Source organism: Balaenoptera physalus (assembly GCF_965194825.1).
Source record: "Balaenoptera physalus genome assembly, chromosome: 3".
Lineage (NCBI taxonomy): Eukaryota > Metazoa > Chordata > Mammalia > Artiodactyla > Balaenopteridae > Balaenoptera > Balaenoptera physalus.
In genome coordinates this window covers 111,686,234-111,708,404 of record NC_138890.1, presented here as the reverse complement: position 1 = coordinate 111,708,404, position 22,171 = coordinate 111,686,234, and the positions used below count along the sequence as shown (strand labels likewise).

General features: G+C 34.7%; 1 protein-coding gene across 8 annotated transcripts in view; it reads left to right on the top strand.

Annotated features, from left to right (window-relative positions):
* XRCC4 (X-ray repair cross complementing 4) overlaps window positions 1–22,171 on the top strand; it is a 265,655-nt gene that overhangs the window by 22,953 nt on the left and 220,531 nt on the right. For 4 of the 8 annotated variants that reach the window (XM_082458232.1, XM_082458233.1, XM_082458234.1 and 1 more), the window contains exons 2-3: window positions 10,499–10,647; window positions 17,635–17,810. In XM_082458232.1, coding sequence (XP_082314358.1) covers window positions 10,509–10,647; window positions 17,635–17,810 — 315 coding nt within the window. In that variant the 5' untranslated portion in view covers window positions 10,499–10,508. Of the gene's footprint in view, window positions 1–9,945; window positions 10,014–10,498; window positions 10,648–17,634; window positions 17,811–22,171 lie in introns of those variants that run through there. The other 4 variants (XM_082458239.1, XM_082458237.1, XM_082458238.1 and 1 more) reach the window with 2 other exon arrangements.

Below are 22,171 nucleotides of genomic sequence, written 5' to 3'. Positions count from 1 at the left end.
ACCTGCAGGCTTGTCTTAGATCCTTGGCTCTGGCTGGGAGAGGTGCTGATACTAGTCTGACCTTTAGTGCCCTTAGAAAACAAAACACAGTCTTTCTTATGGCCCTAATCAATCAGTCCTTCTGAAGATTCCATCCCCTTTCTTCAAGTACTAGTCTTGGGGCAAAAAACCCATGGCTGACTATTCCCATTTACAGTGCTGGTGAAAGCAAAGAGATCCTTGATTCGCTCTTACGGAATCTTAAAACACATTACAAGTCATCCTTTTTCCTGTTTCTATGGTGGAGTCTTAGATGTTTTGTATTTGATATTTAATGAGAGGGTAACCTCAGTAAGTAAAAGAATGAAGTGCTTTCAAAGCTGGTTCAAATAGTATATTATCAGGAAATTAAGACTCAGTTGATATAAAGAAAACATTTATAAGGCTATTGAGGCATAAAATACTTATAGGATACTGAGTTGTCACATTTGAGCTATTAATATGTTAAGTCTGTAAGTGTGGCCCACAGGTAGCATCCAAAATTTCAAATCTGAGTTAACTAGAATAGAATCTTTAAAATAAAATCGTTTAGTTTCTGTGATGAGTATCTAGAGTTAATCAGAAAATTGGAAAATATTTGAAACATGAATAATTCAAACATGTTAGAACTAATCTGACCCCTAAATGTCTTTTTAACATTATTATGATTAAAGCCTTTTATATCATTGTGAAAGTAGGATTTACTGATAGGCATCTGGAATATTGAATTTCAAATTAATTTGTTTCTATAATTAGAAATTTGTCACTTGTTTCAAACATGCTAAGAAATAACAGTGAAACCAATTGCTGTTTTAGAGAAATTCTAAGTTTCATTAATGCTAAAAATAGCCAGGGTTCTTCAGGCACATTTAAGAAAAAATAATCTGTGTAAGTGTGTGTGTATCTTTGTGTGTGTATATAAATTCTATACAGGCAAAACACTTCATCAGTAGTTTCTATTATCTTCTTCCCTCCCAGAATTGTGGTTTTAGGCCCATTAGAATTATGTAAGCCTCTAGGTATGTATTTTTCAATGATTGGCATAGAAAAACAGTAACACACATTTTCCAGTAATTTTCAAATTTAAGAATTGCAGACCATATGGGTAATTTACTGCATGTTAAGTGTATTGACTAATTGATCTAAAGAAAATATTTACAAGTGGATGAAGCATTTCAGAATTAAGTACATCTAGGCAAAGAAGACCTCAATGTAGGAAAAATTTCTAAGTGAAATAGTTAAAAATAATTATATTTTTTCAGTGATTATGATGTAGTCAAATCTACAAATTTCATATTTAAAAAATGTTAACATAATTGATGTGGCTACAAGTATGGTTATTATATAACTGTCTTTTTCTTCTGGGAAGAAGAATAATTTTCTGAGTAAACTTTAGGTAGATATTAGAATTATTGCTAACTTATCAGTTTAGAGGTATCTTACACTCTTTTTTTTTTTTTTGAATTTTATTTATTTTTTTATACAACAGGTTCTTATTAGTTATCCATTTTATACATATTAGTGTATACACGTCAATCCCAATCTCCCAGTTCATCACACCACCACCCCCACCCCACGGTGCTTTCCCCCTTTGGTGTCCATACGTTTGTTCTCTACATCTGTGTCTCAGTTTCTGCCCTGCAGACCGGTCCATCTGTACCATTTTTCGAGGTTCCACATATATGCGTTAATATACGATATTTGTTTTTCTCTTTCTGACTTACTTCACTCTGTATAACAGTCTCTAGATTCATCCACGTCTCTACAAAAGACCCAATTTCGTTCTGTTTTATGGCTGAGTAATATTCCATTGCATATATGTACCACATCTTCTTTATCCATTCATCTGTTGATGGGCATTTAGGTTACTACCATGACCTAGCTATTGTAAATAGTGCTGCAATGAACATTGGGTTGCATGTATCTTTTTGAATTATGGTTTTCTCTGGGTATATGCCCAGTAGTGGGATTGCTGGGTCATATGGTAATTCTATTTTTAGTTTTTTAAGGAACCTCCATACTGTTCTCCATAGTGGCTGTATCAATTTCCATTCCCACCAACAGTGCAAGAGGGTTCCCTTTTCTCCACACCCTCTCCAGCATTTGTTGTTTGTAGATTTTCTGATGATGCCCATTCTGACTGGTGGGAGGTGATACCTCATTGTAGTTTTGATTTTCATTTCTCTAATAATTAGTGATGTTGAGCAGCTTTTCATGTGCTTCCTGGCCATCTGTATGTCTTCTTTGGAGAAATGTTTATTTAGGTCTTCTGCCCATTTTTGGATTGGGTTGTTTGTTTTTTTAATATTGAGCTGCATGAGCTGTTTATATATTTTGGAGATTAATCCTTTATCCATTGATTCATTTGCAAATATTTTCTCCCATTCTGAGGGTTGTCTTTTCGTCTTGTTTATAGTTTCCTTTGCTTTGCAAAAGCTTTTAAGTTTCATTAGGTTCCATTTGTTTATTTTTGTTTTTATTTCCATTACTCTAGGAGGTGGATCAAAAAAGACCTTGCTGTGATTTATGTCAAAGAGTGTTCTTCCTATGTTTTCCTCTAAGAGTTTTATAGTGTCCGGTCTTACATTTAGGTCTTTAATCCATTTTGAGTTTATTTTTGTGTATGGTGTTAGGGAGTATTCTGATTTCATTCTTTTACATGTAGCTGTCCAGTTTTCCCAGCACCACTTATTGAAGAGACTGTCTTTTTTCCATTGTATATCCTTGCCTCCTTTGTCATAGATTAGTTGACCATAGGTGCGTGGGTTTACCTCTGGACTTTCTATCCTGTTCCATTGATCTATATTTCTGTTTTGTGCCAGTACCATATTGTCTTGATTACTGTAGCTTTGTTGTATAGTCTGAAGTCAGGGAGTCTGATTCCTCCAGCTCTGTTTTTTCCCCTCAAGACTGCTTTGGCTATTCGGGGTCTTTTGTGTCTCCATACAAATTTTAAGATTTTTTGTTCCAGTTCTGTAAAAATGCCATTGGTAATTTGATACGGATTGCATTGAATCTGTAGATTGCTTTGGGTAGTATAGTCATTTTCACAGTATTGATTCTTCAGATCCAGGAACATGGTATATCTCTCCATCTGTTTGTATCATCTTTAATTTCTTTCATCAGTGTCTTATAGTTTTCTGCATACAGGTCTTTTGCCTCCTTAGGTAGGTTTATTCCTAGGTATTTTATTCTTTTTGTTGCAGTGGTAAATGGGAGTGTTCCCTTAATTTCTCTTTAAGATTTTTCATCATTAGTGTGTCAGAGTGCAAGAGATTTCTGTGCATTAATTTTGTATCCTGTAACTCTACCAAATTCATTGATTAGCTCTAGTAGTTTTCTGGTGGCATCTTTAGGATTCTCTATGTATAGTATCATGTCATCTGCAAACAGTGACAGTTTTACTTCTTCTTTTCCAATTTGTATTCCTTTTATTTCTTTTTCTTCTCTGATTGCCATGGCTAGGACTTCCAAAACTGTGTTGAATAATAGTGGTGAGAGTGGACATCCTTGTCTTGTTCCTGATCTTAGAGGAAATGCTTTCAGTTTTTCACCATTGAGAATGATGTTTGCTGTGGGTTTGTCGTATATGACCTTTAATATGCTGAGATAGGTTCCCTCTAGTCCCACCTTCTGGAGAGTTTTTTTCATAAATGGGTGTTGAATTTTTTTGAAAGCTTTTTCTGCATCTATTGAGATGATCATATGGTTTTTATTCTTCAATTTGTTAATATGGTGTATCACATTGATTGATTTGCGTATATTGAAGAATCCTTGCATCCCTGGGATAAATCCCACTTGATCATGGTGTATGATCCTTTTAATGTGTTGTTGGAATCTGTTTGCTAGTATTTTGTTGAGGATTTTTGCATCTATATTCATCAGTGATATTGGTCTGTAATTTTCTTTTTTTGTAGTATCTTTGTCTGGTTTTGGTGTCAGGGTGATGGTGGACTCATAGAATGAGTTTGGGAATGTTCCTTCCTCTGCAATTTTTTGGAAGAGTTTGAGAAGGATGGGTGTTAGCTCTTCTCTAAATGTTTGATAGAATTCACCTGTGAAGCCATCTGGTCCTGGACTTTTGTTTGTTGGAAGATTTTTAATCACAGTTTCAATTTCATTACTTGTGATTGGGCTGTTCATATTTTCTATTTCTTCCTGTTTTACACTTAGAAGGTTATACCTTTCTAAGAATTTTTCCATTTCTTCCAGGTTGTCCATTTTATTGGCATACAGTTGCTTGTAGTAGTAGTCTCTTAGGATGCTTTGTATTTCTCTGGTGTCTGCTGTAACTTCTCCTTTTTCATTTCTAATTTTGTTGATTTGTGTCCTCTCCCTCTTTTTCTTGATGAGTCTGGCTAATAGTATATCAAGTTTTGTTTATCTTCTCAAAGAACCAGCTTTTAATTTTATTGATCTTCGCTATTGTTTTCTTTGTTTCTATTTCATTTATTTCTGCTGTTATCTTTATGATTTCTTTCCTTATACTAACTGGCTTTTGTGTGTTCTTCTTTCTCTAGTTCCTTTAGGTGTAAGATTAGATTGTTTACTTAAGATTCTTCTTTTTTCTTGAGGTAGGCTTGTATTGCTATAATCTTCCCTCTTAGAACTGCTTTTGCTGCATCCCATAGGTTTTGGATCATTGTGTTTGCATTGTCATTTATCTCTAGGTATTTTTTGATTTCCTCTTTGATTTCTTCAGTGATCTCTTGGTTATTTAGTAACGTATTGTTTAGCCTCCATGTTTCTGTGTTTTTTATGTCTTTTTCCCTGTAATTGATTTCTAATCTCATTTCTAATCTCATCAGTGTTGTGGTCAGAAAAGATGCTTGATATGATTTCAGTTTTCTTAAATTTACTGAGGCTTGATTTGTGACCCAACATGTGATCTATCCTGGAGAATGTTCCGTGTGTACTTGAGAAGAAAGTGTAATCTGCTGTTTTTGGATGGAATGCCCTATAAATATCAGTGAAATCTATCTGGTCTGTTGTGTCATTTAAAGCTTGTGTTTCCTTATTAATTTTCTGTTTGGATGATCTGTCCATTGGTGTAAGTGAGGTGTTAAATTCCCCCAGTATTATTGTGTTACTGTTGATTTCCTCCTTTATAGATGTTAGCAGTTGCCTTATATATTGAGGTGCTCCTATATTGGGTGCATATATATTTATAATTGTTATATCTTCTTCTTGGATTGATCCCTTGATCATTGTGTAGTGTCTTTCCTTGTCTCTTGTAACATTCTTTATTTTAAAGTCTATTTTATCTGATATGAGTATAGCTACTCCAGCTTTCTTTTGATTTCCATTTGCATGGAATATCTTTTTCCATCCCCTCACTTTCAGTCTGTATGTGTCCCTAGGTCTGAAGTGGGTCTCCTGTATACAGCATATATATGGGTCTTGTTTTTGTATCCATTCAGCGAGCCTGTTTCTTTTGGTTGGAACATTTAATCTGTTCACGTTTACGGTAATTATCGATATGTATGTTCCTATTACCATTTTCTTAATTGTTTTGGATTTGTTTTTGTAGTCCTTTTCTTCTCTTGTGTTTCCCACTTAGAGAAGTTCCTTTAGCATTTGTTGTAGAGCTGGTTTGGTGGTGCTGAATTCTCTTAGCTTTTGCTTGTCTGTAAAGCTTTTGATTTCTCCATCGAATCTGAATGAGATCCTTCCTGGGTAGAGTAATCTTGGTGGTAGGTTCTTCCCTTTCATCACTTTAAGTATATCATGCCACTCCCTTCTGGCTTGTAGAGTTTCTGCTGAGAAATCAGCTGTTAACCTTATGGGAGTTCCCTTGTATGTTATTTGTCGTTTTTCCCTTGCTGCTTTTAATAATTTTTCTTTGTCTTTAATTTTTGCCAATTTGATTACTATGTGTCTTGGCATGTATCTCCTTGGGTTTATCCTGTATGGGACTCTCTGTGCTTCGTCGACTTGGGTGGCTATTTCCTTTCCCATGTTAGGGAAGTTTTCGACTATAATCTCTTCAGATATTTTCTCGGGTCCTTTCCCTCTCTCTTCTCCTTCTGGGACCCCTATAATGCGAATGTTGTGCGTTTAACATTGTCCCAGAGGTCTCTTAGGCTGTCTTCATTTCTTTTCATTCTTTTTTCTTTATTCTGTTCCGCAGCAGTGAATTCCACCATTCTGCTTCCAGGTCACTTATTCATTCTTCTGCCTCAGTTATTCTGCTATTGATTCCTTCTAGTGTATTTTTCATTTCAGTTATTGTATTGTTCATCTCTGTTTGTTTGTTCTTTAATTCTTCTAGGTCTTTGTTAAACATTTCTTGCATTTTCTCGATCTTTGCCTCCATCTTTTTCCGAGGTCCTGGATCATCTTCACTATCATTATTCTGAATTCTTTTTCTGGAAGGTTGCCTAACTCCACTTCGTTCAGTTGTTTTTTTTGGGTTTTATCTTTTTCCTTCATCCAGTACATAGCCCTCTGCCTTTTCATCTTGTCTATCTTTCTGTGAATGTGGTTTTTGTTCCACATGCTGCAGGATTGTAGTTCTTCTTGCTTCTGCTTCTACCCTCTGGTGGGTGAGGCTTTCTAAAAGACTTGTGCAAGTTTCCTGATGGAAGGGACTGTTGGTGGGTAGAGCTGGCTGTTGCTCAGGTAGGCAGAGCTCAGTAAAACTTTAATCTACTTGTCTGCTGATGGGTGGGGCTGGGTTCCCTCCCTGTTGGTTGTTTGGCCTGAGGTGACCCAACACTGGAGCCTACCTGGGCTCTTTGGTAGGGTTAATGGCAGACTCTGGGAGGGCTCATGCCATTAGTTCTGGGAAGGAGTACTTCCCAGAACTTCTGCTGCCAGTGTCCTTGTCCTCACGGTAAGACACAGCCAGCCCCCGCCTCTGCAGGAGACCCTCCAACGCTAGCAGGTAGGTCTGTTTCTGTCTCCCATGGGGTCACTGCTCCTTCCTCTGGGTCCCGATGTGCACACTATTTTGTGTGTGCCCTCCAAGAGTGGAGTCTCTGTTTCCCCCAGTCCTGTCGAAGTCCTGCAATCAAATCCCGCTAGGCTTCAAAATCTGATTCTCTAGGAATTCCTCCTCCTGTTGCCGGACCCTCAGGTTGGGAAGCCTGACGTGGGACTCAGAACCTTCATTCCAGTGGGTGGACTTCTGTGGTATAAGTGTTCTCCAGTTTGTGAGACACCCACCCAGCAGTTATGGGATTTGAATTTATTGTGATTGCGCCCCACCTACCGTCTCATTGTGGCTTCTCCTTTGTCTTCGGATGTGTGGTACCTTTTCTGGTAAGTTCCAGTGTCTTCCTGTCAATGATTGTTCAGCAGTTAGTCGTGATTCCGGTGCTCTCGCAAGAGGGAGTGAGAGCATGTCCTTCTACTCCACCATCTTGAACCAATCTCATTACACTGTTAATTTTAGATATTTTTTCTATCATTCTGGAAGTTTCTCTGCTTCCTTGTGCTTTTTTCTGTAAGATAGTACAGCTCTAGCCTTCTATAATTAAGCATGCCTCTCATCCCCCAGAAGATAGAGAAGTTAGTTTTGTTTTGTGAAGATCTGACAGAAAGTGTTGTTTTGATTTTCATATTCATTTGTTAATTGAGAAAAATATGATGCTTTATTTAGGAGAACATAATAGTTTTAAATTGAGATAGCAAATTAAAATGATTTAAAAATTTGGCTTTTTAAAAAACTTATTAGTTATCAATGAAATGCCAATTAATAATTTACCTTTGGATTGTCACAACATAGTATTTATATTGGTCATAAAAATTTGAGGCAATTTTATACTCTTAGCTTTTTTAGAATCACCTAGTAAGAGATTCACGCTATGTGATTAAAGAATAATTCTCTCTAGTTTTTCATCTTTGAAGTGTGTGCTTTGTTCCTCGTTTTGACTTTTTATAATGTTTTTTCTTTGCATACTTGTAATTTTTACGGTATTCCTTTAGTTTTGTTAGCATCTGTAGCTTAGGTATCTCTTAATGAAGTGTACATGGGCAAAGGATATTCCAGTATTAGAAAAAATATAGTTTCTTGCTTTGAACTAAGTAGAATGTGGCATATCGCAGTCTGGTAAGTTTGAGGTCAATCTGGGCAAGATTCTAGAGTGAATTACCAGAAGAATAGTTTTCGAATTAATAGAAGAATAACCCGTAATCATTAGAAATGAGAGTGGGATCACTAAGAAAAATGTCTGTCTTAATTTCTTTTCTCTCCCCTCCCCTCCCCTTCCCTTCTTTTCTTTTCTTTTTTTAATAGCACTCCTAGACTGGCAGAGTAGGTAGGTTTTACGAAGGACCATCTTGATATCCTTGTGACTTAAATGGAGGTATAAGCAGTACAGCCACCTAGTAGTAGTGATTGATGTCTAAGAGAGGCTTGTTTCTAATGGCAAGCCACAGAAGTCTATGCTTGAGCTTGTTCTGCTCAACATTTTACATAAATGATTTTAATACTCAGAAGGGAGGTTTATCAAACTTTTAAATGGCAGGGTCAGCAAGAGATTATAAATGTGCTGGATCACAGTAACAGAATCACTATTCACTGTAACCTTGACAAACCAAATGTATAATATTTGAAATTGCACACCTGCAAAGAACAAACAAAACAAAAATTGAACCTTGTACACATATTCGGTCACATAATTTATGACAAAAGTAACAGCATTGCAGTAGGAAAGGATAGTCTTTAATAAATAATACTTGGTCTATTAGATATCCATGTGGAAAAAATATATTTTGACCCCTCCTGACAATTGATGTACAAAAATCAATTTCAGATGGATTGCAGATCTAAATGTGAGAGATACAATTATAAAGCTCTTAGGTAAACATAGGAGAACATCTTGGTGATCAAAGAGTTCTTAAGTAGTACACAAAAAGTAAACTATAACATACAGATTTTGATAAATTTTAACTTCATGAAAATTAAGAACTTCTTTTCATCCAAAGATACCATTATGAGAGTGAAAACATAGCTTACAGAATGGAAGAACAGTACATATATCTATAAAAGGATTCATAATCCAAAAAATAAAGAACAAAACAAAAAGAAAATAATATATCAATAAGAATGTCAATAAGAAAAATACAACTGAATAAAAACATAGGCAAGATTTAACAGATACTCCACAAAACAGGATGTTCAAATGCACAGTCAAGATATGAAAAGGACTCAACATCATTAATCATCAGGAAAATGTGAATAAACCATTGTGTAATACTACATACCCACCAAAATGGCTAAATTAAAAAGATGAGAAATGTTTGTAAGGACATGGAGTGATCAGAATTCTCACATACCAAGTGTGTAAATTGGTACAAACATTTTAGAAAATTTTTGGCTGTGTACTACTAAAACTGAACATATGCATATCCTCTGATCCAGAAATTTCACTCATGGGTATATACTCATAGATATATGCCCAACAGAAAAGCCTAGATATTTGCTAGCATATTTATGGAAGCACTATTTGTGCCAGTCAAAACCTGGAAAGTACTCAAATGCCTGTCACTAGTAGAATGTATTAATAAATTGTACTACACGCATATAATGGAATATTATACAACTATGAGCATAATCTGCAATTCTAAGAAGCATTTCTCAAACATAATGTTGCATAAAAGAAGCCAGACAAAATAAAATGTGCTGTATGATTATATTTACATGAAAGTACAAAGATACTCAAAATTCTGATCTGTTAGGAAAGTGGTTATTTGGGGACAGTGACTGGAAAAGGGGTGTTGTGAGAACGAGTGCTGGGGTGGTAATGTTCTGCTTCCTGATCTAGGTACTGCTTATATGGATTTGCTTAATTATAAAACTTCCAAGTTAGGTTTTAGATAGCTGTACTTTTGCCTGGGTATAATACTTCAATATAAAGTTTTAAAAATGCAAAAAGTTTATTGGTCTCAGGCTGTAATAGCTTGATATAATCCATCTCCATTACAGGGTACTTCTGTCTCAGTGGACAGAGTGAGTCCTGGGAACCCCTTTCTTAGAGAAGACGTGATAGGTATGGCCAACTCTTGGGTTCTGAGATTTTCTTCTCCAAATCTTTATGCTACTCTCCCTTTTCATTTACACAGTCTTTCTCCAGACAGAGACTAAGAACTTGATCCAATTTATTCTCACTAATTGTAATCAGATTCCAGTCCTCAGATTATTCCCAGATCACTCACATAAGTTCTTGTGACCATTTGTCGTAGAGAAAGAGGCTTTGGGGAAAATGTGATCTTCATATTGTTGGAGATGGTAATTTTTATTCAGCTACACAACTTGGACAAATCATTTATGAGCCTCTGCTTTTATCTGTAAAAATTGTGAATCAGTATTGAACAGAACTGTGATTTACTGAGTTTGATGGTTGTCTATTATATAGCTTTTTGTTTTACTTATTTCCTTGGTGCTTTGTGTAGCTGAGAGACCAGTACAGAAAGCATCATTATTTGATAGTCACAGTTTCTTGCAAAAATATTTATTTTTTTTCTTTTATAACAGGTGATCAGAAATGGAGAGAAAAGTAAGCAGAGTCTATCTTGCTTCTGAACCTGATATAATTCATTTTCTCCAAGTTGCCTGGGAAGAAACACTAGGATCTGGTTTTGTTATTACACTTACTGATGGGCAGGCAGCATGGACTGGGACAGGTAATATTAAAAGCGAATTTTTTAAAGAAAAATTTCAATAATGTGCTATTCTTCAATCCTCAGTGATACTTCAAGTTAAAGTGTTTCTTTAATAGATATTGGTTAAAATGAACATGATTGCTTTTACTTGTTATTGCTGTCTGATTTACACAGAGATTTGTAATATTAATATTGTTTTCTGTAAGTAATATTAATAGAAGGATAGAGAAATAACCATTTGAGTCTTAGTACTTGGAGTTGGTCAGAGTTTTTAAAATGATCTCTTTATACAAAACATAAATAGTACTTTTTATATGTATCTTTTCTTAGGACCCCAGGGAAATATTGGGAGGCACAGGAAGGTGGATTGGCTGGGCCAAGGCTTGGGACAGTGGGGTGGTGGTGGTTTTCTTTTTATTTCATATACTTATATTGTTGAATTATTTTCCAGTGAACATGTACTACATTTGTAACAAAATGAAACAGAACTAATAGCCTAAAACTTTGTAGACCAAAGTTCAAACCCATATATGGGATTTTGGCTATTATTTTATGAAATAGACTTTTGCTTTTTTTATCTTTGGTAATAATCTTTTTAAAGAGGTTAATGACCCTGAAATCATTTATGGAACATTGCAGGTGTAAAGTCAAAATATCTAGAATTATGTTTTACTCATATAGCAAAGTTTTGTTGATAATATACTTCTAAAATATTTTATTGAAAGATTTAAAAAGCTATTTCTACAGTTATGAAATAGTCATTTCTAGAGTTATGTTGTAAATGATGTTTTAGGTAGAAGAATTTTGTCATGTTAATTTATGTGCTATTTGTATCTTCTATCAACTTTTGAAATATTCCCCTAAAATTTATTACTGTAATAATTATTATATCACCTTTTAAAATCACAATACATTGTGACGTTTTGTTTTCTTCTTTAGTGTTACAAATTCTATTATACAACATAGTCGAACTGAATTTGTACTTACAGGGTTTTAGTTTTTATTACTCATTTTTTTATGACAGAGAATGAGGAATGGTAATATAAGTATTATTGTAAAATAAAGAAATTTCAAGGATAATGTTTGTAGTACCTGTTATGGTATCTATTTAAGCTGTAAATTTCTATGTAAGAGAATTCAGTTGTTGGTTGGTTGTTGCAGTGCAGGACTGGAGGAAAATTTGTCAGGTTAGCTCTGTGTATGCTGGTGAAGGTACACCCAAGTGACAATAACTCTGTTCTGGGGTAAATGGTACACAGGGTTGAAGACCATGGCAGTAGGTTAATGCCAGTTTTCAGGGAGAAAACAGCAGTTCCAACAGCACAGCCCAGGAGGCAGGTCCTAGGTGATATGTGTAAGGAATTTATAACTTAGATATTTCCAATTAACAAATGGTTTATTCTGTATAACAAGAAGTTATGGTCAGACGGATGACCTTGAGGTATTTTAAGAGCCTTAATTATCAAAGAAAAAGATTAAATTTTGATATAGTCAGTAATCCTCATTCACCAAGACAAAGAACAATAATACGTTGTTTGAATTTTTTTTTATATCATTAAGGACTGGGAAAAGAAAAAGAATACTGTGGTTAACTCTTAAATCTTAATTTAACCAGAAATTTAAGTTAACTTTGCATTTATGGAACATTTTGTTTATGTCATACAAAATGTGCTGGCAGTTGTTCTTAATATTATTAAGATGAATATTGTTTCACTAGCCTACATTCATTGAGAGCAAAGGACACATCTGATTTGTCAACCACTGTTCATAAGTATCTCTATCAGTACATAGGACATACATGCCTTGATGGATATTCTCTGAAAGAAAGAATGAAAGGATGCCTGAAATATATAAAATTGGTTAGGAAAAAGAAGAACGTAAACTACTCATTTTAGAGTTAGCATATATTTTAATGAAAACTCCAGTTTCATATTTACTTGTTGGCATTGATCATAAATGCAGTATGTTTTACCATTTGTTTTTCAGCTAATGAAATTTAGTGTGACAAAATGTGATATCAAACTTCTGTATCCCTTGGTGGATTGTTAATATTTTGGCTTCCTGTACTGAACAAGCTTTCAAACAGAAAATTTTATAGTGTACTGGATCTGGTCATTTATTTTCAAAGATATTGAAGTTTTAAATCTCACAAATGTTTAATGCCTTTTATTACTCATTTGTGTGAATTTCAGGGACAAAATACGTAACCAAATAATATAACATTGTTTCCATGTTTAGTTAAGTCTTATACATAAATATAATTTGGTTTGGTACTTTACAGATAGACAACAAGATAATTAAGAACATTGAAACAATTAAATAATTGAAACATGAAAATGAATTTCCTTCCTATACCTCATCCTGTTTTTTGTACAACTTTTTGATTTCTGCAACCTTCAATTTGGATAATTTTTTTTCTCTTTTCATTTGAGTGAAATTAAAAGGATGTGGGGTTCCTTTTAATCTCCCACACACTAAACTCACTGATTTCTTTTCCATTAGCAATGTTTTATCTAATGAATGTTTTGGGGTCTAATTATCATGTGGTCTATCATCACTTCAACATTATAGAGGATTATATCACGGGGTTAAGTCACAAAGTGGGTTAATGATCGATGACTGTTATTTGACTTTCATAAGAATTGCAGTCAGCGGTAAGAAACTTCTATCACCCATCTCTGGACTAAAGTTCATTGAAGAGTAAATTAAACTTTTTAGTGCATTTATTATCAAATAATTATATCCACCTATATTTATTCTAAACACTAATATGTTTGGTGACCTATATGGAGATTATGTGACAGAGCTCAGTAGAAAAAGGATTTTTAAGGAATGAAGTAGAAAAGTGGGTCTGTGATATGATGACTTATTAAGTCTGTGTGTCTTCTCAGCTCTGACACAAACTTAGGATATGCAGTCTTTTGGTTCATTATACATAAGGATCCAAAGTAAAGAATTTTCTTTCCTTACTTACGTCTTCACCTACCCACAAATAGTGTTAAAGTGATGCTTTCTTGGATCCTACCTGTCCGAGAACAATTCCTTGTTTTTTGGTCATGTTGGCCTGCTCGCTTTTTATGCCATATTATGTTGCTCATCTGTATCCTTACTGAATTTTACTATTTCCATGGCTTTTATCCCTGGTCACTGAAGTTTTTAAAGGAGCATTGACTGCTTACAGCTGTGCTTTCTGCAGCACAAAATTCAAAACTGGTGACCAAATTGTTTTTCTAGGATTGAAGTTCTAAATAGGCAGTCAGAATTTCACATTGACTGTTATAGGAAATGTTCAAGTAAATTTTTCTTCTTAAACTAATGCCTTTTTTTTTTACAAAACATATTTTTTAAAGGAGAGGCATAAATAGAAATAATTTCCTTTCATATGTTTTTTTCCTCTCAAGAATGAAATATTTTGAAACACTAACCAATGCAGCATTCACAGATGGAGTAACATACTAAGAGGGTATCTGAAAGGTTATCTAAGATGTCAGCACTTGAATCAAGGCTCCATAAGGCTGGCATTTTTGTCTGTCTAATGGTGGTATCCCTCGTGCCTAGAATAGTGCCTGGCACATAGTAGATGCTCATTAAGCATTTTTGGACTAAATGAATTGAATCAATAAATTCTATTAAATATTTTCAGACAGGTATCTTTTCACTGTAATGAAATTTAGAATACTTTTTACTAGATGTTTTATCAGTAGACATACTTTATTATTTTTTTAACTTAATATTTATTTTATATTGGAGTATAGTTGATTTACAATGTTGTGTTAGTTTCAGGTGTACTGCAAAGTGATTCACTTATACATATACATATATCCATTCTTTTTCAGATTCTTTTCCCATATAGGTTATTACAGAATATTGAGTTCCCTGTGCCATACAGTAGGGCCTTGTTGTTTAGCTATTTTATATATAGTAGTGTGTATATGTTAATTCCAAACTCCTAATTTATCCCCTCCATCCCACCTTTCCCCTTTGGTAACCATAAATTTGTTTTTGAAGTCTGTGAGTCTCTTTCTATTTTGTAAAGAAGTTCATTTGTGTCATTTATTTTTTTGCATGTTTTCTTATAAGTTTTTCTATAGTTGCATTAAAGATAGTTTCTACAGATTATTTCCTATTTCTCTGAGAAATAATTTCTCTCTCTAGGTACTTATAACTCTTCAAAATTATCCAAACACAAAATATGAAATTATTCCTCAGATAAGACGCATTTGCCTTCTTACTTTTATGTTTTTTCAGAGGAGCTAATAGGGTATTTGAAAGGTCAATAGATTTGATAGTGGTGATCATCTTAAATATGCATGTGCTTCAGGGAGAGAAAAAAATATGTTGAAGTATTTTAGGAGCTGTAAAATTACACAGGAATATTTTTATTCTTACCTTTTTTCAAAGGCTGTGTTGAGACTCATATTTCAATATTAGAACTTATCAAAAACTGATCATGAAAAATATATGAATGCATTCCCAGACTCTCTTTCTCATTGCCTGTCGTGGGGGCTTCCAGACCCTTGATAGCACATGGACCAATATTATGAAAAGCTGTTATATTTTTAGGGATTCTTTAATCAAGATTTTATTGTTTCTATATTATTTCATACCAATGTGTTTTTTTTTAATATTATGGAAGTAAGTAATTTAGCTAATGTCCCATATCTCTGCTTCACCTCAAACCAGAACAACCAGAGAGATGTAAGTATGACCCGTTTTACCACTTACCTACTTCATGACCCTAGACCATTACTTGATCTCTCTGAGCCTCACTTTTATCATTTGTAAAATGAGAATATCTATCTTTCAGTGTTGTAAGGAATAAAATAGATAAATGTGACCTTTAAGTAAAAAAGTATAGAACCGTATGAGTCTTTCATCATTGTGGTTACCCAACCACACGTACATTCCAAAGAAATACTAGATTAAATCTTGTAATTTTAAAAGCAAATAAACAGACACATTGCAGCCTTTGAATGTAAGAAAGGGAATCCCCAGGTGCCATGTGTGAAGAAGTATCTGAAAACCGAAGTGGTTAATGGGAACTAAAGAACTATAAGTTCATGGAATATCTGAACTAGATACACATCTAAGTGACTGTGGTTGTAATACCTGAGTGGAGTGGCATGTTGAGACTGCAGGCCTCTTAAGGAATTTCTTTATCTCTAAAGATAAAGAAAGTAACCCGGAAGTGATCCTGTTAATAAAATCTTTAAAAAAAACAAACAAAAAAATTACTCTGGCTTGGAGATGTAGAATCAGAGTAGTCACTAAGGGTTATGAGTAAATTAAAAGTCCTAACAGAAATCAGAATCCTGTCTGTGTTATATAAGTGTGAGGGTGGGGGGTTTAAATTTGAGCTCTCTTAAATTTGCCACAAGTGTAAAAACCAAGTGAAGAAATTAACTTTCAAAACTGGTCCAGAACTGGTGAAACCTGTAGGGACTACAAGAAAGGCCAACCAGCAACCTTCATTTAAAGCCTTAAATGAAGGGCTTCCCTGGTGGCACAGTGGTTAAGAATCCGCCTGCCAATGCAGGGGACACGGGTTCGAGCCCTGGTCTGGGAAGATCCCACATGCCGCAGAGCAACTGGGCCCGTGAGCCACAATTACTGAGCCTGCGCGTCTGGAGCCTGTGCTTCGCAACAAGAGAGGCCGCGATAGTGAGAGGCCCGCGCACCGCGATGAAGAGTGGCCCCCGCTCGCCACAACTAGAGAAAGCCCTCGCACAGAAACGAAGACCCAACACAGCCATAAATAAATAAATTAATTAAAAAAAAAAAAAAAAAAAAGAATCCGCCTGCCAGTGCAGGGGTCACGGGTTCGATCCCTGATCTGGGAAGATCCCACATGCCGTGGAGCAACTAAGCCCGTGCGCCACAACTACTGAGCTTGCGCTCTAGAGCTCATGAGCCACAGCTACTGAGCCAATGCGCTGCAACTACTGAAGCCTGCGCGCTTAGAGCCCATGCTCCGCAACAAGAGAAGCCACCGCAATGAGAAGCCCGTGCACCGCAACGAAGAGTAGCCCCCGCTCACCACAACCAGAGAAAAGCCCGTGTGCAGTGAAGACCCAACGCAGCCAAAAATAAAATAAATAAAATAAATAAAATAAATAAAATAAAATAAATAAATTTATTTATTTATTTAATTTATTTTTTTATTTATTTTTTCACACACACACACTGTATTTTATTTTTACAAGAGATAAATAGACTGATGAAGAGTGGCCCCCGCTTGCCACAACTAGAGAAAGCCCTCGCACAGAAACGAAGACCCAACACAGCTAAAACAAATAAATAAATTTATTAAAAAAAAAAAAGAAACAGAGGGTATCTAAAATTGAACATGTAATTATTGAAGTAAAAATCTCTACGGATGAGTAAAACATCAGCTTTAAATGTACCTAGATGAGAGATTTGGAAGCCAGATATAACGCAAGCTGTAGAGGAGACAATAAATATTAATTCCCTTCCCTTTCCTTCCTTATCGACTCCCTTCATCTACCGTTTTTATTGTTGGCACATAATGAGATGAGAAGAATGAACTCCATTTTTACTTTAATTTGACTCTGCCCATGTGAGTGAGAAATAGACTATGGACTATTTAATCTCTTTAATAATTGAGGCAAAGAAGACAGATGTTTTAAAATATTGAGCTTATTAATCATTATAGGAAATAATTGCTATGACCTAGGAGCAGGTACACAAGACGGTTGTTTCTGTGGTAATTTATAATCCATGTATTTCATCTGAGGACAGAGAAAGAACACAAGGAGTCTAATGCTTTCTGATGAGATTTGAGACTAAATTAATGTATTTCTCAAAAATTGCTAGTTCAGTTAAAAGGTATAATTTGACTTAAAAATGTGTGGTGCGGACATTGATTTTACTTTTTGTTTAAATTTCTGTTACATAAGGAATAAATTAGTAGCAACAGGTAAATATGTTTATTCTTAGGTTTAGAATTTATTTTCAAGTAAATAAGGCTTTTATTACTGTTTCTCATAGTTTGTGAATCAGAGATTTCCCAAGAAGCTGATGACATGGCGATGGAAAAAGAGAAGTATGTTGATGAACTGAGAAAAGCACTGGTGTCAGGAGCAGGACCAACTGACACATACAAGTTTAATTTTTCGAAAGAGTCTTGTCATTTCTCCTTTGAGAAAAACTTGAGAGATGTTTCAGTAAGTAAAACTTTCCATAATGTTATAATTGGTAAAATGTTAGAGAATACTTATTGAGAAATTATTTAAGTAACTAGCATATTATTCCCAGAATACCTCAGAAACAAAAGTTCAGAAAGTACTTGGTTTCCAAGTTGGAAAAATGCTTCAAAGTTATAGTCATTAAATGCTTTATATTAATGAATTGTGAAAAAAATTATTGGAAAATATATTTCATTTTTAATGCTTTAAGACTAAGTATTATTGAGATAATTACATGAATGAGCAGTATGAAAGATGGCATCAGAAGTTTTAGACCATGAGACAAGGCTTACTGAAATGAGTTTGGGGAAATACTAATTTTTGAGAAAGAAAATAATATATTTTTCTTTGAATATTTAATAATTATGACCTATTTTCTTCTTTATCAGCATGTATTTGCAATTACAAAATTATATAGATAAGTGTAGCAAGACATATGATTAGAAATTAAGGTATTTTATTTATATTATCAAACTTAGAAGTATTAAAATAGAAAGAAATAACTTTCAACCCAAGCTTTCTTAAGTTTAGAGACAGTTATTGAACAGTGTGTGCTGGAACTAAATTGAGTTTAAAAATTTCTTTTAAAAAAAACTCTATAATTCAGAATGACTAAAGGGATTTCACCAATTAGAGAAACATTTGAAGCAACAGATGGAATCATTAATTTGAAATATATATTATCCTGTATAGAATAATACAGAGAGCCTGGCTTCAGTAATTATTTCTGAAAATTTTAGAATTATTCTGAATTGTTTAGAAGATACATACTTATAGTACTTAGCTGCCAATTTATGTAAATTTCAATACGCTGAGGTTCTTAAGATGATAATTTAAAATAGGGTAAGGTTTGAACTGACTATTGAAATTTTGTTATTTATCGCAAAGTGCTCTTTCCTGTGGCTCAAGTACAATCAAATGATGTTATATACTATGGAACTGCTGACTGTTTCTTCTAATATTTTGAAGCAGATCATTGTCAAATTGGTTATAATGCCATTTCCCACTCAACAAGCATAGATATGTGATGACTAACATTATTTCATGCCTCCAGTTTCTGGTTTTCATATGTTTTGTGTACCCTGATGCATAACAAATTAAGAGTGTGAGAGTACTTTTGGGTACTTGAAAGGCTTTTGGTATCTTTGACATGGTGAAAAGGAGGGTTTGGATGGAGTACTTGCCATGCTTAGCGATACATTGGATCTTGCTGCCTTTGTGAAGAAAGTCCTCATGACTTCAGTCATTTACAGTTGGCTTGGCATGTATCAGACTCAAAAACCGTGACAATAATCCTGAAAGATAGCCTGCTTACTACCCTGATATTAATCAACTTTATCAGAGCCAAAGGCTTGAACCACTAGCTTTTCAACAGGTTTTCTAAAAAAATAGAAACAGAGTAAGAGATTCCTAGTAAGGCAGACGAGAGTTGGTTCCCTAACAAATATGCCCTAAAGCACTACAATGCAGTTTAGATAGCTGCCTCACTATTTATTCATTTATTAATTTGCCTATGAGAAAAAGAAAGGCTACTTTCAGAATGGTTTGATGAGGAGGAGTTCATGACTTGGCTTACTTGAGAGATATTTTTGGATGTTTGAATGAGGTAAAGCTTTCAGTATGAGGTGCTGCAGTCAGCCTTATGGATGCAGATGAAAATCACAAGTTTATTTGGCCAAATTTCCGTGGGAATCTTCTAGTGCTGTAGGATGTGCTTCTGCAAATTGAATTTCAGAGTGACAGTATCTTTTAAATTCATCTGCTGGCAAAAATATGCAGACAATTGGAAACATGGCAGAATACTTTTTAAGGCTAATTTTGCTTTGGATGACCTAAAACTTTAAAAGGAGTTTGTAATCCATTCCTTGATGACACAGATGTCTGATTGTTGCCAAAAATGACCTCCTACACTTAGAAGAAAAGAATGAACATAGATTCAACTCAAAAGGTTACAGTGAATTCTGTTCTGTTGTTGACATACGGTTACTCTCCCATGACAAAGAATATTCCATGAGTTCTAAGTACATTTGCTACCAGTTTCATACCTCTTAGAGTCAGGGTTTTTGGGCATTTGTTGTCATCAATTCAAGAAGTTTTATGTGTGTAATTCTGTGTTGAAGATCACTGCATAAGTTGAACATTTTGAGTATTCAAGCCATATGACTTATTTGAAATTTACATTTGTATCAAATTTTCTTCTTTTTTTCCTATTTTTAAAAAGGAAGTAACTACTAATTTTTATATTCAAGAAGACCTGTTTTTTTTTTGAAATATTACCTTGTGTTTTAATTGTCCATTTCCAAAGCAATGAAATATTTAATATGTATAATGTGTATGTTGATGTTTATATACATTTTTTTGGAGGGATGGGTCCATAATTTTCATGAGATTGCTTTTGAGTTCATAATACTCAAAATTTCATTTTTGCTCTCATTGGCTTTTCCTTACAGATAACATAGACTTTTAATTTTAGCTTAATTCTCATTGGGATAAATGTTGAATGGCCAGTTGGACGCTAACTCTTTTTCTCCATACAGTACAAACCTCTGGGACCCTTCCTGCCCCATCACCAGGACACTTCAGTTGGCAGTAGATTGTTCTGGATGAAAGCATACTCTAGTATAAGCATTTAGAACTCATTATCTCTTCACTATACGTACTGTCGCCTACTCAAGAGATTATCATGTACTTTGTGTCGCTGTTTTCCCTCTGCCTTTTGCAGTATATACTTTGTCATGCAAATAATACATCTTAATTAAAAATGTCTTCCTCTTCTTCTTTCATAATTTGCTCTGTTACTTCAGAAAACATTTTCATTCATGAGCCACATAAAAAAGACCTAATTTTTTTTGATAAGAGTAACCCTGGGTGGAGACAAAAGACCTGTGTGCAGAAAACTATAAGACACTGATGAAAGAAATTAAAGATGATACCAACAGATGGAGAGATATACCATGTTCTTGGATTGGAAGAGTCAATATTGTGAAAATGACTATACTACCCAAAGCAATCTACAGATTCAATGCAATCCGTATCAAATTACCAATGGCATTTTTTACGGAACTAGAACAAAAAAATCTTAAAATTTGTATGGAGACACAAAAGACCCCGAATAGCCAAAGCAGTCTTGCGGGAAAAACACGGAGCTGGAGGAATCAGACTCCCTGACTTCAGACCATACTACAAAGCTACAGTAATCAAGAAAATATGGTACTGGCATGAAAACAGAAACATAGATCAATGGAACAAGATAGAAAGCCCAGAGATAAACCCACGCACCTATGGTCAACTAATCTATGACAAAGGAGGCAAGGATATACAATGGAAAAAAGACAGTCTCTTCAATAAGTGGTGCTGGGAAAACCGGACAGCTCCATGTAAAAGAATGAAATTAGAACACTCCCTAACACCATACACAAAAGTAAACTCAAAATGGATTTGAGACCTAAATGTAAGACCAGACACTATAAAACTCTTAGAGGAAAACATAGGAAGAACACTCTTTGACATAGATCACAGCAAAATCTTTTTTGATCCACCTCCTAGAGTAATGGAAATAAAAACAAAAATAAACAACTGGGACCTAATGAAACTTAAAAGCTTTTGTACAGCAAAGGAAACCATAAACAAGATGAAAAGACAACCCTCAGAATGGGAGAAAATATTTGCAAACGAATCAATGGACAAAGGATTAATCTCCAAAATATATAAACAACTCATGTAGCTCAATATTAAAGAAACAAACAACCCAATCCAAAAATGGGCAGAAGACCTAAATAGACATTTCTCCAAAGAAGACATACAGATGGCCAAGAAGCACATGAAAAGCTGTTCAACATCACTAATTATTAGAGAAATGCATATCAAAACTACAGTGAGGTATCACCTCACACCAGTTAGAATGGGCATCATCAGAAAATCTACAAACAACCAATGCTGGAGAGGGTGTGGAGAAAAGGGAACCCTCTTGCACTGTTGGTGGGAATGTAAACTGATACAGCCAGTATGGAGAACAGTATGGAGGTTCCTTAAAAAACTAAAAATAGAATTACCATGTGATCCTGCAATCCCACTACTGGGCATATACCCAGAGAAAACCATAATTCAAAAAGATACATGCACCCCAATGTTCATTGCAGCACTATTTACAATAGCCAAGTCATGGAAGCAACCTAAATGCCCATCGACAGACAAATGGATAAAGAAGTTGTGATACATATATACAATGGAATATTACTCAGCCATAAAAAGGAAGGAAATTGAGTCATTTGTTGAGATGTGGATGTATCTAGAGACTGTCATACAGAGTGAAGTAAGTCAGAGAGAGAAAAATAAAAATA